At 39.9% G+C, this 15,992-nt stretch overlaps 1 protein-coding gene across 1 annotated transcript in view; it reads right to left on the bottom strand.

The window, feature by feature from the left end:
- IPO9 (importin 9) overlaps positions 1-15,992 on the bottom strand; it is a 61,972-nt gene that overhangs the window by 25,310 nt on the left and 20,670 nt on the right. Inside the window, exons 4-12 of the mRNA XM_054980741.1 lie at positions 15,575-15,776; positions 14,213-14,301; positions 12,089-12,175; positions 7,140-7,259; positions 6,272-6,372; positions 4,114-4,172; positions 3,534-3,685; positions 2,502-2,600; positions 234-340 (exon numbers count right to left, since the gene is read on the bottom strand). Coding sequence (XP_054836716.1) covers positions 234-340; positions 2,502-2,600; positions 3,534-3,685; positions 4,114-4,172; positions 6,272-6,372; positions 7,140-7,259; positions 12,089-12,175; positions 14,213-14,301; positions 15,575-15,776 — 1,016 coding nt within the window. The remainder of the gene's footprint in view (positions 1-233; positions 341-2,501; positions 2,601-3,533; positions 3,686-4,113; positions 4,173-6,271; positions 6,373-7,139; positions 7,260-12,088; positions 12,176-14,212; positions 14,302-15,574; positions 15,777-15,992) is intronic.

Below are 15,992 nucleotides of genomic sequence, written 5' to 3'. Positions count from 1 at the left end.
GAAGAAGTACACAGCATTTATTCCAGGCTTTTGAACAGGATTTTATGAGTTTTTATTCACTAGATCAGTTGCAGATGCCAGTAAGAGGTGCAATCACTACTGGAATAATTCTGCATGCCTTTTTTTAACCTGATAAATCAGCAGTGGAAATAAAGTGATTTAGTATTATTGTGTTAGATGTGCTAAGATACTATTCATTGCAAACACATTCTCTTCTGTAGCAAATGTCTTACCAATGCTCAGTGCCACTGTTTTTAGCTTGCTCAGCTTCCTGCAAGTGTCTTGTAGCTGCTGCAGCCAAAGCTGTTGCACTCTCATTCTGAAAATCAGCTGCCACAGCCTAGGTAGAAGTATGACAATAGCTGGCATTTTCAGACAAGACAAAGAAGGCTTCATATAATCCTATTTTACAGATAATTCAAATTTGGAGTTATATGATGAGACTCCAGAGCACAGAGAATTTGGACAGAAATCAGAAGTGTCTTCACTCTTCCACTTGCATTTCATATAAGAGTTAATTGGACATTAGAAGGCACATGTGGCTGCTAACCCACATCTTTCCAGTAACGTCTAGTGAAATAAATATAACATTATACTCAGATTCCCCACATCACTTCAGTGGATGCTGTTTGCGAGAGAAGTGCTGAGCACAATATGCCGTATCACTTTAACTTTAATTGAATTTTTATACCGCCCATCTCCTGAAGGACTCAGGGCAGTGTACAGCCAAAATAAAACATACAAATATAAAACAGTAAGAATATAAAATATAAACATATTGGATAATTTAGCTCAGAACAGGACAACTCAATTAAAACACACTTAGGCCAGCCCCACTTGTTGGAATAATGTCTTAAGGGCACGGTGAAAGGTCTGTAGGTCAGGGACCATACGTATCTCCGGAGGCAATTCATTCCAGAGGGCAGGTGCCCCGACAGAGAAGGCTCTCCCCCTGGGGGTCACCAGCCGACATTGTTTGACCGATGGCACCCTGAGGAGGCCCTCTCTGTGGGAGGAAACTGCTGCTTCCTCTGTAGGAACAGTTTCCCTCTGTAGGAAACTGCTTTTCCTAGATGTAACCAGAGAGATAAAATTTGGAACAGCCACAGTCTTCCCCTCTATGTTTAGTTAAATAGTAAGCCCCAGCATGTGAACATACTTCCAGAAATTGTATCTTGAATAAAAAAAATAAGTGGCTGCATCAGGGGATGTCTCAGTATCCCTCCTCAAGGGCTGCCAGGTCCTCACCACCACCACCACAGCCTGGGTGTCGGCATGCCTGGACCCAGCTGCACTTCAAGTTGTAGGGAGCAGGGAGAAGGACCCATCACCAGCTACTGCCCTAGGAGACAGGTGGGTGGGGAGTCTGATGGTGGCAGAGTTGGTGGCCACCTGCTCCTCCTTCAAGGGGGTAGGAACAGGGTAGGGTAGGGTAGGGAAGGCAGGTCAAGTGAGCAAACCAGTAGCAGTATGAACCCAGGGGACAGTGATGGGGCCAGAGGCATTGGTCAGAGTTGCCAACCTGCCATCCCACTCACCTTTGGCAAGCTATGCAATCACCTAGATCCTCCTAATGGGTGGATCAGGCCTATCTACCTCTCCTCCCATACCTTTATGAACTCATGAACGGGGATGCTCAAACTGCCAGTTCAACTTATGTCCTGATTTCCCAGTCATGAATAGGGAGCTGATTTTTTGAAAGATTGTTCAACTGTTCACTGAATGGTGCATGGCCATTAAGCAGAGACAAAAAAAGAACAGTGACTGGCCCAAGATCATCCATTGAGCTTCATGTGAAAGTAGCTATATGAACCCAGGACTCCCCAAGTCTATGCCTCACAAGAATTTGTCCCCACTGGGAATGCAGAAACCAGTGAATTAAATGGGAACATACACATGACTGGATCCTGGTCCTTTAATGAATTTTTAAAAACCCTGTTGCTTTGATCTGCTTCAAAGGAAGAACTACAAGGCAACTGTGGATGGTGCATCCCCCTGGATATTTCACCCACAGACATTAGAGGGAGGGGGTAGAGCAAATGGTGCAAAGCAGCTTGCTGCCCTGCACTACTCCCCCCCCCCATACACTTTTAAAGGGCTTTTCTCACTTTCCCAGTTGAGCATTCCAATAGCATTAAAGTGTGTCCTTGCAAGGAAAATAAAAGTAAGGGGCGGGGATCTGGACTGCAGTGGGCCCAGCACAATCATAATCACATGTGTGCTTTTGTGCACAGAGGAGATGGGGGGCAGCGGTGAGAGGAGAAAAAGTGTGTGAAAGCCATTCCTGCTGGCTCGCACACCACTTGCTGCAGGGCATACTTTTGCACCTCTGTGTAGATGCAGTCCCAGTCTGACATTCTAACTACTATGTAATACTGGCTCTCCAGAGTTAAATACATATATAGTAACTGAAAATTGTGTCATCTGGGCAACCTATGTGTAAAAGACAAACCCCATTCATCATTGCTATTTACATTCAGACACTGCATTTTTCTTCTTACCAGCAATAAATCTTGTGCAGCAATTCTAACTGTGTATGAAAATGTGTCATCATCCTCATCCTCAACAAACTGCTGTGGGTTTGCACTCCAGACTTTTATCTGAAAAGTAATGAAAGCACAATAGACTAGTATGTTGTAAGAAATTCTCTGTCCAGTCTAGCCTGTCAAAGGTAACTAAACCGAAGAACTGCCATTTACAGAAAAGTTCCAATTTTGTTTTTCTTACAATACATTTGCTCAGTGAAAAACTTTATATTGCTGTATATAGATGGTGAACACACAGCTTAAGTTTTTCCAAGAAGCTTCTCATCTTTTTCCTCATTATATCAAAGCTAAATTCAAAAGCATTCGGGGAACCACTGATGTACGAATATTCAGAAGGGTGATGTCCACAGTGTAATTTCCTATTCAAAAAACAATCATGCCAGAACTCCCAGATTGCTCTTTGAATTTCAGCTGCATTTTCATCTGAATGACTCATGGGAAATACCAGAATGAGCTAGTGAAAAGATTCTTCTTCTCCACTATTATCAAAGTTTGTCCCAGCACAGTTTAAGACCAGAAGATGCTGGTTAGAAGGTACCCTTCTTGCTGGTGATCTCCCCACCACTACTAATGCCCACCCTTCTGTTTACAGGTGATGTATATCTAAGCAGTCTATCACCCACCATTTTTTTCTCTCACAGTCCAAAACAGTTATTAACTGAGCAGTTATACTTCAGTGATGCAGTTTATATGTGCAATAAATGTATATCAAATAGAAGGCTGAAAGGTGGCAAGAAGCTAAAGCTAGCTAGCTCCCTTCTTATCACATACCACCACAAGAATAAATGCTTCTCAGAAAGAGATCTATTTTAATGTCAATATTCTGCCATCCTACACGTGCTATAAAATCACTGGAGATTATCATAAAAGAACTGATTATCACACATTTAAAGTTTTCTACAACACTTTTTAAACTCCTTTATAAGTATGAGAGATGAAATTTTTAAAAAGTTTTTCTATGCTAATACACACATAAAATTCACTTACCTGCTCCTCTGTGATCTGCATATAGAGAATGATGTAATATATTAGCTCTGGCAAAGCTTTTTTTACTGTGCTTTTAAATCTGGGTTTTTCTAACAGTGCATGAACAAACTCAAATATGCTGAATACTAGGTTTTCAAAACCCAAAACTTCACCTAAATTTAGAAAAAAGAAAATCACAGTCTTAAAATAGTTATTTTAGCTTACTGAATGACAGCTGTACTGTTATTTTTCTCATGCAAGTAAAACTGAAGACAAGAACTAGTCCTCCATCTGAAAAAAGTACATTTCAAGTCCTATCCTATAGTGAGAAGATTTCACAGGATTTAAATTAAAAGAACGTTTACTTTCTTTAAAAGAAAAGCTATAAATATTGTTAAAGGGAAGATACACAGTCCTTGAATTCATCAAATGCTTGTCTTATTCCAGCAAATAATACTGAATCTTGTAAGTCTCACAGCATGTTTTTCAAGTACAAGGTATTTCTTCCATAGTTAGCCCTATTAGCTTTCTTGCACTTGCTTACTCAGATTTTCAGTCACATCTACAGCAATAACTAAAAAGCAACAGGACTGTTTCCTACCATCAGAATCCACTGGGTCCTCTACTTCTTCTGTGTAATTTACTTCTGTTCTTACATAGGTATAAAAACAAGTTAAGGAAATATATTCTATCAACCAGATCACAGTGCCTTAACTTAAGCTCAAATCCTCTGATGCATTTAGTGAGGATAAGGAAAAAGTAAACACACAAACCCTTTAACAGAAAAGATGTTACCAGAATCCAGTTAAATCACAAATTTTATATCTGTTCTGAGATATTAACAGTGAAGACTAATACCCAGCGGAACAACCAATCCACAATCCCTTGTAATTTTTTTTTAAAGATAAATTAGCTATATAGTCACCTTACAAAGATAGACACATTTGACTGTGGTCCTTGCAAACATACTGCTATGTTCTTTAAATAAGTAGCATCTACTAACATTTCAAAATGTGACACATAGATCTTTGTAGATCTAAAGAGTGCAGAGTCAGTGCAGGTAATATCCGGCTGCATTCAGACATTAAATTTAAACACTGGTTAAAGAAAAATGCGCATAATTGCCAGGCTCATGTGCACACCTGGTTCTACCCATCTTGTGCAGAGTGTGAGAAAGAAATGGTGATTTAAGACTAACTCCATTTACTGACAAATCTTTGACATACAAATCTTTGACATACAAATCTACTGACATACAAATGCAGGCAAACTGATTAACCAAAGCTTATTTTCCCATCAGAAGTCAATGTTTTCAACCAATGTTTAATCTTGGTTTAATCCCAGTTTGTGGATGGCTAAGTAATGCAGCTACTTCATTGATCCCAGAATTTAGCTTTAATTTCCTGAATGATGCTCTGTGCAAGGCAAGAGGGAACCAGGCACACATGCAACCCCATAAGTCAGGCCCATGCACATTTTTATTTAACTATACATCTAAATGCAGCCATGTATCAAGAGAGCGGTAACTACATTTTTTATTCATCACACTGGAGAAAATGCTATTTCCTTTTCCTACTTGGGAATATTCCATTTTGAAACTTGGGTAAACAGGGACTAGGTCTATTAACAAAAATGGCAGACGAGTGTGAAAACTATACATTCTTCACATCACATCACAACATCCTGTTGTTGCCTTTGCTCAAATAACTGAAAGTTTGTCTTAGTTAAGTACCTGGGTATACATGAAATGCATTTCCATTATTTTCTTTGAATACCTATGCCTGAATAATGCATAATTTTCAAACTCATCTACCATTTCTTTGTAATTACTAGTGAAGCTAGTGAAACGTAAGCCAGTTTAATACATCAAAACAAACCTTGGTCTGACAGGCATGAATGAAGGCTGTTGTCATGTTCATGTGCTCCCTCCTGCTTCTCCTATCCTCACGTGTGAAGTGCAATCAAAGGCTTCCTAATTTTAGGAAGTCTTGGAATCAAGTTCCAATTTGGCAAGATGTCAAGTTGCAGGCATCTGGGCAAACTGGAGTCTGTTTCCTTCCACACAAAGATTAAAGTGAGATTTAGAATAAAGGTTTACAGGGAGGAAACCAATTCTTTAGACATTTGGAGATTTTGGTATGTCAAGGAACGTGCACCATCCTTGATTTAAATCAAGGATTTGAACAGTTCATACCATGATTAAAATGATATCCAAAAAAGCCAAGTTTCAGGTGGGTAGCTGTGTTGGTCATCAGTAGAACAGCAAGATTTGAGTCCATTAGCACGTTAAAGACCCCAAAAACTGACTCTCAAAAACGTATACCCTAAATATCTTGTTGGCCTCTAAGGTGCTATTGGACTCAAATCATGTTAAAACAGCCATGTCAAAGCAGCACGCCATACTTCACAAACAAATCTGTTGATGAAATCATTGCTACTTAAACGTGAGAGCGTGAAACACACACAGGCTTCCTAAAAAGTTAGAGACATGATGAGCTGCAGCCAGAAAATGAAGTTAGCAAACCCTGACTGTGTGGAAATGTTTTGTGCATGTCTGCAGTGTTATCTGCATTCTAGCTGCAGTCTTTATTATGCAGAAAAGCCATATCAACAATTTTTTTCAGCCTCAAATATTTCAACTGAGAGGAATATCTGTTTTAAGATGTTAGAATCTACACCTCTACTGGTTTTTCTTTTTCCTGCCATAAGAACTGTCTCTGTAGGAAACTTCTGTTATGCCAAAGCAATAAAAAGGGTATAATGCTGCACTTTCTGTGAGTGTATTCCAAACAATGGGAAGAATCTGCTGCATGGAGGAAATCATGTGTCTTGGGTAGTTCTTCACTAAAGCTGTCACTGCCTGGAGAAGGAAAATAAAAATATCTTTAGCATCATTTAACATTCTTGTATTTACAAAATATGCACTTTTCACTTGAGTACTGAAATATTAATATTTCCTCTTCTGCTGAATGAAAGAATGCTACATTATTCACTGAGTATTAATAAAAATATTGCTGATTAAATGTATCTCAACAAACATATATATACTTATTTATATTATAGCTAGCAGCTGACAGAGTAGGTGAATGGGAGATATAAATCCTCTATTCACACCTTTGAGAGCTGTATTGGAAAGACTGAGTTTTTTAAATTAAAAACCTTTAATTCATGAGTGTCTGACAATCTTAAAGGCACTTATAAGCTTGCACTTGGTCTTCTAGCCTCACACTCTTTGAACTTATCCTAGATAATTTGCCATGCAATAAAATCTTCTGGAGTAATTTGTTACAAAGCGTATACACCATTTCCTCAGTAATACAATTTGAGAAAGGAGAATCTTCTTTTGATCCTCAAAGAGGTATTTTTCTCTTATTAAGGGGCTCTGAAAGAAGATACTTCCGTTAAAAGTTTCTGGGGCTGTATTCTGTTTGAGACAAATCAAAGGTATCTGCATGCTACCAGTGTTTCTCTCTCTACTTGGAAGATATTTTAATATCAGAAACAGTAACTGCTATGGGGGGGAAATGTGTGGTACTATGTAGATAGAACTTAAGACTTCTTTTTGTTACCTATCAGAATACAACATATCTTTATGTGCTAATATGGTGATGTATTTTGAATACTTACCTTTAGAACCTCCATTTTAAGTCCACTGTCTGATGTAGGGCCATCAGGCATCTGCAAGGCCTGAACAAAGGCTTCAGTGAACTGCTGCACCACAGGGAAAATCAGAACTTTAGCTGCTCCCTACCAGAATAAAACAAAAAAAAAAGTTATGTTTGAGTTTGTAGGTGTAAATTAACAATAAACAACTCTAGGACAATTAAAGTACACCATGCAATCGTCTACTATAATTTTCACAAATGAATGTAATATACAGATAAAGTGCAAGGTGCTCAACTATTAATAATACAATAAATAGAGGATTTACAATACATATGGTTCACATTCAACAATATATAAACATAGTTCTGCTACATGATCTTGTTATCAAGGAATGCTTCTCTTGGTTGTTGTGGGTTTTCCGGGCTGTATTGCCGTGGTCTTGGCATTGTAGTTCCTGACGTTTCGCCAGCAGCTGTGGCTGGCATCTTCAGAGGTGTAGCACCAAAAGACAGGATCTCTCAGTGTCACAGTGTGGAAAAGATGTAGGTCATTTGTATCTACTCAGGAGGGGTGGGGTTGAGCTGAGTCATCCTGTAAGAGTTTCCCAGGGTGTGGAATGCTAATGGCGGGAGGCTTCACTGTATCCTGAGGAGGTTCTTTTGCATATGGATTGGTACTTTTTTTTATTTTTTTATTTTTCAATATCTAACATACAAAACTACTGCATACATACATAACCTACAAGACAGTAACTACAAAAGACTACAATAGCACAAGGGATGGGAAAGAAGGGAGAACAAAGAGAAAGGGAAGGAGGGGTGGAAAAAAGGGGAAGGTGACCTACAAACACTAAACACTACATTTCAATGCTTTCCCTTCATACTGCCATAGTGAAAAATAGCTTAATAAAATAGTGACGGAGTGGTTGATCATACAAATTACAAATTACAGTTCAAATTAACTTTTTCCCTCCCCTGGGCCTCGGGCGCAATTCCCTCTGCGCAGCTACCGCCAGAGCGCTCATTGCCTCCCCCCTCCCTTCAGGCTTCGGATCCTCTTCTCTTTGCTTGGTGTCTGGTCCAAATTCTGAATTTTTATCCACAAAATCCCTTAGCTGATCTTCCGAATTAATCTTGTAAGCTTTATCTTTATAACTAAACCCGATTCCTTCCGGGAGTAGCCATTTGTACTTTATATCCCGTTCCCTCAAGAGAGCTGCCAACATCTTGTACTTAAATCTTTTCTTTCGCACTAAAAATGGAACGTCCTTCAATATCTTGACTTTATTTCCCAGAAAGTCCAATTCCGCATTGTATGAATTATATAGGATACTGTCCCGGACCCTCCTAGATGAAAACTCGATAACAATCTCGCGAGGCAGCTGCCGCTTCGTTGCATATTTTGAAGATGCCCGACGGACTCCCAAAATGGCGCTTTTCACTTCTTCTTTAGTTGCCCTCGCGGGTGTCGCTAAAAGTTCCGAGGCGAGATCCCATAAATCCTCTTTTTCCTCCTCTTTAACATTCTGGAGACGCAAAATGGTTTGTGTTCGCTCCACTTGCAATCCGATCAGCTGATTTCCCACCAACTTTAATTCCCTGTTCGCTGCTCTCGTAAGTGACGCACTTTACCGGGCAGACTTCTCTGCCCCCCCCCGCTGCTTCTTTAATGGCTTTCACATCGCTTTCGCATATGGATTGGTACTTGATGTGCTAATCTTCTCTGCAGGGCTATTGTCGGGGATAGAATGTTTTGTTAGCCTGGTGTTTTTCAGAACTGGAAACCATGCTCTGTTCATTCTTAAGGTTTCTTCTTTCCTGTTGAAGTTTTGCTTATGCTTGTGAATTTCAATGGCTTCCCTGTGCAGTCTGACAAAGTAGTTGGAAGTGTTGTCCAGTATTTTGGTGTCCTGGAATAAGATACTGTGCCCTGTTTGAGTTAGGCTATGTTCAGCCACTGCTGATTTTTCAGGTTGTCCAAGTCTGCAGTGTCTTTCATGTTCTTTTATTCTTGTCTGGATGCTACGCTTTGTGGTCCCGATGTAAACTTGTCCACAGCTGCAGGGTATACGGTATACTCCTGCAGAGGTGAGGGGGTCTCTACTGTCTTTTGCTGATCGTAGCATCTGTTGTATTTTTCGGGTGGGTCTGAATACTGCTTGGAGGTTATGCTTTTTCATAAGCTTTCCCATCTGATCAGTAATTCCTTTGATATATGGCAAAAACACTTTTCCTGTAGGAGACTGTTTTTCCTTGGTTGTTTGATTCATCCTGGGTTTGATTGCTCTTCGGATTCAGACAAGAATAAAAAGAATAAAAAGATTCATCCTGGGTTTGATTGCTCTTCGGATTCAGACAAGAATAAAAGAACATGAAAGACACTGCAGACTTGGACAACCTGAAAAATCAGCAGTGGCTGAACATAGCCTAACTCAAACAGGGCACAGTATCTTATTCCAGGACACCAAAATACTGGACAACACTTCCAACTACTTTGTCAGACTGCACAGGGAAGCCATTGAAATTCACAAGCATAAGCAAAACTTCAACAGGAAAGAAGAAACCTTAAGAATGAACAGAGCATGGTTTCCAGTTCTGAAAAACACCAGGCTAACAAAACATTCTATCTCCAACAATAGCCCTGCAGAGAAGATTAGCACATCAAGTACCAATCCATATGCAAAAGAACCTCCTCAGGATACAGTGAAGCCTCCCGCCATTAGCATTCCACACCCTGGGAAACTCTTACAGGATGACTCAGCTCAACCCCACCCCTCCTGAGTAGATACAAATGACCTACATCTTTTCCACACTGTGACACTGAGAGATCCTGTCTTTTGGTGCTACACCTCTGAAGATGCCAGCCACAGCTGCTGGCGAAATGTCAGGAACTACAATGCCAAGACCACGGCAATACAGCCTGGAAAACCCACAACAACCATCGTTCTCCGGCCGTGAAAGCCTTCGACAATACAATGCTTCTCTTGTCCCCACTTTTAATATGCTCACAAAACTTGGCTAAAATTACTTATGACAGGAGTGTGGCTTTACACGCTCTTGAGAAAGATATTCTCGAAACAGGAAAATAGCTAGCAGCCTGTACAGCACTGATGGATGCTGGGCTCCATCTGAAATACTTGGCTCATAGCTACAGGAGGCTCTTCTCTGGTTGAGTGTCCGCTGTGTCGGTTCTTCCCTGGAAAACAGGTCCACACCCGAAAAGAAAAAGTTTTATGACTACCAAAGACATAATACTTAAACAATGTTCAAGATAAGATTACCTAGATTCCTTGTGTCTCTTGTATTAAGTAATTTTAGCCAAGTTTGGTGAGCACAGTAAAAGTGGGGATAAGAGAAGCATCCCCTGGTAATATGATTGTGTAGCAGAACTGTGTTTATATATTGTTGAATGTGAACCATATGTATTGTAAACCCTCTATTTATTGTATATTTATTACTGTATTTATTGATAGTTGAACACTTTGCACTTTACCTGTATATTACATTCATTTGTAAAAATTATAGTAGACTACTGCATGGTGTACTTTAATTGTCCTAGAGTTGCTTATTGTTAATTTCCCCTGCGGGAGGTCTTTGATCTTCTTCTGGTTTGTGAGTTCCACGGTGCCCTTCTTTGCGTTCCATGAGTTTGTAAGTGTGGCAACTTGTAAATTTCTTGTCATTAGAAGAAGTGTCTGGGAAGCCACATCTATTAATTCAGATCCATTTTCTCACCCATCCCTTAAAAAGAATCAGCTGGTTACAATTATCAACTTCAGTGACACATACAACCTCTAAATGAGTGTTTACAGTTGATATTTACTTGATGAACTCTTTACAAGATAGCTTCTTGGACTCTAGCTACCCACTTGTAAACCAGAATACGTTTTCATAGCTATATGAGGTGGCCTCAAATAAGCACCATTCTGATATACTGCTTTCAGACTTGGAAGGCATTTACAAACTGAAGGACTGACATTTTCAAGAAAAAGCAGACAACAATGGATCATTTATATTATACATTCTTATATTATACATTCATTCTTGGACAAAGCATAAATTGCCAAAACAACATATAGTTTCTAGGTATAATAAAACTACCAATTTTCTTTCACTATGTAAGGAATGAAGTCTGCCAGCGCCAAGTTAGGAACAAAACTTAGTATCAGTAGGATCAAGTATCAAAACAATGAAATCAGCTTCAAATGGGGATGGGTATACAATGATCACTCCCCTAATAGCCAGTAAGCTGCTCAACTTGCAATTTTCTCAGTATTCCTCTTGGTACAGAGCTGCCACTATAGCCCCTTCGTTAATTGGCTTCTCTCTCCCTCAGACATTGCTCTCTAATGACATATGAGCACGTCTTTTTTAGACAGCCTCCACAGGTACCTGTTGTCCAATAATCTAAAGCAGGATGCTAAGAGGAGGAGGGCCAGCACGGACAATGGGGGCTGCTAAGGGTGTTCCCTTGCCAAGTGTAACTGGAAAGCCCTTACCGTTCCTTTCAAGTGACACTAAAATAGCAATATTAATTGCTCTTCTTTTAGTTGCACAGTACATGCATTTCCCACACAGGTCGCCATCACTCTAGTACAGGTTTCCTTGGAAGAGCCCAGAGCAGAGAGCACCCAACTGACCCTTTTTGTTTTCTCTTTCCCAGTAGGTTTTACTTTATGGTTGGGATACAGAGTTAATATTGTTCATGGCACCAGATTTGTATTATATTTCGTTTTTAAATTTTTGTGTTGTTTTTAGATACTTGTATATGGTTTTAATGTATGATGTGTAACGTATTTTCTTGTTAGACGCCCTAAGCCTGTTCATGGGGAGGGCGGGGCATAAACAAACAAACAAACAAATAAACATGCAATAGAACAGAGACCAATAAGATATGAAGAATTAGAAACATAATAAGATATCAGCACAACAAACATAACTCACAAACAGGAAACCAATGGTACAGTATACCTTTTCCAACTCCTCCATGTTACAGATCATATGAGCACATGTGGTGAAGATTTCTACAGCACGTGACCTTGTACGAATACCATACACCTAGGAAGAGAGGGAGATCTTGTTAACATGACAGAGGCTGGTATTCAAACTTGTGTCATCAACAGCTGCCATCCACAATAGTATTTTTCCCTTAATAATGATTCCATAAGTTTGTCTAAAATGGAAAGCCAAGTTTTCCTCTACATAAAATGTCAACATTAACCCAATATTTCTGTTTCAGGATATCAGTACTTTAATGTTTAAGGCAGAGGACACAAAAGATATGTACAAATTCCAGAGAAGTGATCATGTTAAGTCTGTTAAAGCAAGAACAAAAAGGAGTCTTGCAGCACCTTACAGACAAGCTGATTTATTGTGGCATATTTCATCAGAAACATGAAGCGTGTCCTGAATTAGCAGACAGGCATAGAGGATAAATTGTAAACTATGAGGTCAAACGACAGACTTTGGTATTTTTTCATAATGACCCTTCTAGTCTAGACACATACTTTCATAATGAACTGTCAAAGCATATTCTTAAACCTACTTGAAATGTTCTGACATTTGCTAAGTTACCAAAAAACATGTTTTATAGCGTTTGCTCCATCTTGCGCCACTGATTCCCTCTTCCCACACAAACATGATCAAGCTTAGGGGCTGCTGAGAGACCAGGTGGTGGCGGGGAGGCGGAGGGAGAAGCATAGATTCCAGAACATAAGAACATAAGTAAAGCCATGTTGGATCAGGCCAGTGGCCCATCCAGTCCAACATTCTGTCACACACAGTGGCTAGAAATCCAGTGCCATCTAAAGGACTGTCAGTGAGGCCAGGACACCAGAAGCCCTCCCACTGCCTTCCTTCCAGCACCAAGACAACAGAGCACCACCTCCCCACAAAGAGAATACCATCTATCTCCTGTGGCTAATAGCCACTGATGGACCTCTGCTCCATATATTTGTCCAGTCCCCTCTTGAAGCTGGCAATGCTTGTAGCTGCCACCACCTCCTGTGGCAACGAATTCCAGAAGCAATGCTATGAGGTAAGGAGGCTGATGGAGTTAAGACAGCCATAATATAATGCAGGATTGCTAAGCTGCAAGTACTGTTTTTCAAACTGCTTTCTGGGCATTCACACATGGGATTGCCACTGTGCAGATGACAGATGAGATAATCTACAAAGCTCTGAAGAAAAGCAATCGATTCCTTCTCCCCTCTCACATGTTCCACCGTGATGGGTAAAATCGGTATCTTCCTGTTTAGTTTCTAACTGACCATCAACAGAAGCCCTAATCTTAGGAAATGCATTAGGAAATCCCCCAATGACTGCTAAGGTTATGAGAGGAAAGGGACATGATATGTAACTGTACAGAGAAAAATGCAATACTACAGGTAAGCAAGCTTGTTTTCCCTTATGACATGTGGATGAGATGCTAATGGTGTTTTAGAGTGCATTTACTTTCACTACTGGTTCTCTCCTAATCTTCTATCGTATTCTTCCATCGTATTCTCCAACTCTATGATTCTATGATTCTCTTTTCTCCTTGCACATCTTGGGTTGTGGTATCTGCTCTATCTCACATAGTGCATGGACAGCTGCCCATGGCCCCTTGTACAGCACACAGCTAAAGAAGCAGTTTACATGCTATTCTAGGCAGGGAACTAGAAGACCACATCTCATCATTAATTATTCTTCTGTGGATTGGCATCTCAGAGCATTCAAACAGAGATCACCTGCTACTTGTAGAAAATGGAGCATGTCAGGAGATCACATTTAAATTTTTCTACATAAACTCCAAGGACATATTCAGGCAAGAAACTACAAAAAGCATCAAACTTCAGTGACAAGTATGCATTAACTAAAAACACTTCAAGAGCACAGCAGTACCTAAGCATATTGATATTTGGCAGGATAGATTCCTCCAATGTAGATTTATTATATATATTCTCGAAGGCTTTCACGGACGGAGAACGATGGTTGTTGTGGATTTTCCAGGCTGTATAGCCGTATAGTTATACAGCTCAGAAAATCCACAACAACCATAGATTTATTATATTTCTGACAAAGGGAAGGCAATCCTCATTCCCGCTCCCCCCATACCTCTGCCATCGTGAAAATCTTGTACATTTCAGGAAGAATAACAGGAGCAACAAGGGGCATTTGCGTGTCTGTCACCTCCCGAGTGAACTCTAGGAAACAACAGTCAAAGTAACTAGATGGTCAAGTAATCATTAAGTATTTTATAGAGAATCTTCATGGCCAACAAATCAGTTCCACACTGTTCCACCACATGAATTTACAAACGGCCATAAGTAGAGTTAAATGTTCCCTCAGAATCATATGCATTAAAAAGCCTACTCCTCTCTAAAGGGGCAACCATGTATCTGAGTTGTACCACATCAGCTTGCAGGCAGATTCTCTCATGATCGTATCTTCTTCTATATAAAATAATTCTGAGCACACAGAAACTTAGAAGTGAAGAAGAAGGGAAGGCAGAATCCTTCTCCCCAACATCTAATTTTTGATGTATAAACGGGGTTTTTTTAAATGGAGGAGCACTCAGTCAAGCAGACTTTTAATTGCATACAAGTTTGCACCCTCAATGAAAATTGGGCTTATGTCTAATGCAGAAGTAATTCAAAGTTTATTGTCCTGACTAATATTCTGCATGTTGGCAATTAAACCATTATTCTACTCAACACCCCAATTCTCAGCTTGCCTGGCTGAAGCTTGACAGATATTGGAGATGATATGGTTGATACCTGAAAATCTATGATAGTGCAGCACATGAACACAGCCATCAGTTGCTGGTTGCCTTGTACATTGCTTTTTACCAGCACATGCCACTCCCACTTCAAAATGTCCCATATGGCTAATGCCCTCATCTCACCCCAAGCAGACACACAAAATCAAGGTGTTTTCAGAGAAGAGGTACTGTGGACTGCAATATTTCATTTCAGATTCTAATCCTTCTGGAAATCAGTCAGTCTGATCCTGCTTTAAAACTATCTGAGTAAGTGAGGCAAAGTATCTGGTCTTCTGAAGGCAAAATTTCCATTCTGTTTTTTTTCTTTCCCAGCTCAGACACACGTCTTCTTTGATTTATGAACACAATGGTATTATGCCTGTATACCCACTGCCAAAAAATGAACCACCAAGATGCATAATAATAATACCTAACAAGAAAAGGGCTTAAGAGAACCATTTGTTGCAGAACGAACTGTGATCCCATTCATCACTACATCCAAATTATTACAACACTATAAAGATTCCATAATCTTGTACAATGTAGGAATGGAGAGCCCATAACTATTTCTACATTCCAAACTGAAGCATGAGCTGCGCAACTTCTAGGGGAAAGAACAAGTAGAGAGGCCAGATAATCTATCAAAAAATTGGAGGTCCAGAGTCAAGCTCATGTTAAATGAAAACTGGTCAATTAAGGCTCTACTATACAAATACCTGTTAAGACTCGCATAGCTCCATGTACTGCATTTAGATCTCCACTAACCAGCATTTCCATCAACAGATTGAAGAGTTCAGGCCATGCTTCAGGCCAATCCCAATGAGCTATTGCTGAAACCGCATAGGCAACACTTGAGCGCACTTTGCTAATTGATTCTCTCAATCCATTTGGAAGTAGTTCCCTAATAGCAGCTTTTGCCTGTGGAGAAAGAGATAGGGTAGAAGACATCCTTATCAAGAAACACTTCAGTGCATTACAGTATTCTATCGGCAAATGCTAGGAGCTCCAATCACATACAAATAGATATGGGTGTCCAGTTTGGATCAGAGTTCGGATTAAAATATTGAAATCTGTCTGATTCAGTAAAATCCAAGTATTCCAAATAAAAAAAATTGGGTATCCTGAATTTTTACT

This window comes from Eublepharis macularius, chromosome 5, assembly GCF_028583425.1.
Source record: "Eublepharis macularius isolate TG4126 chromosome 5, MPM_Emac_v1.0, whole genome shotgun sequence".
Classification (NCBI taxonomy): Eukaryota; Metazoa; Chordata; class Lepidosauria; order Squamata; family Eublepharidae; genus Eublepharis; species Eublepharis macularius.
The sequence above is the reverse complement of the archived record's forward strand: the minus strand, read 5'-3'. Positions and strand labels throughout refer to the sequence as shown.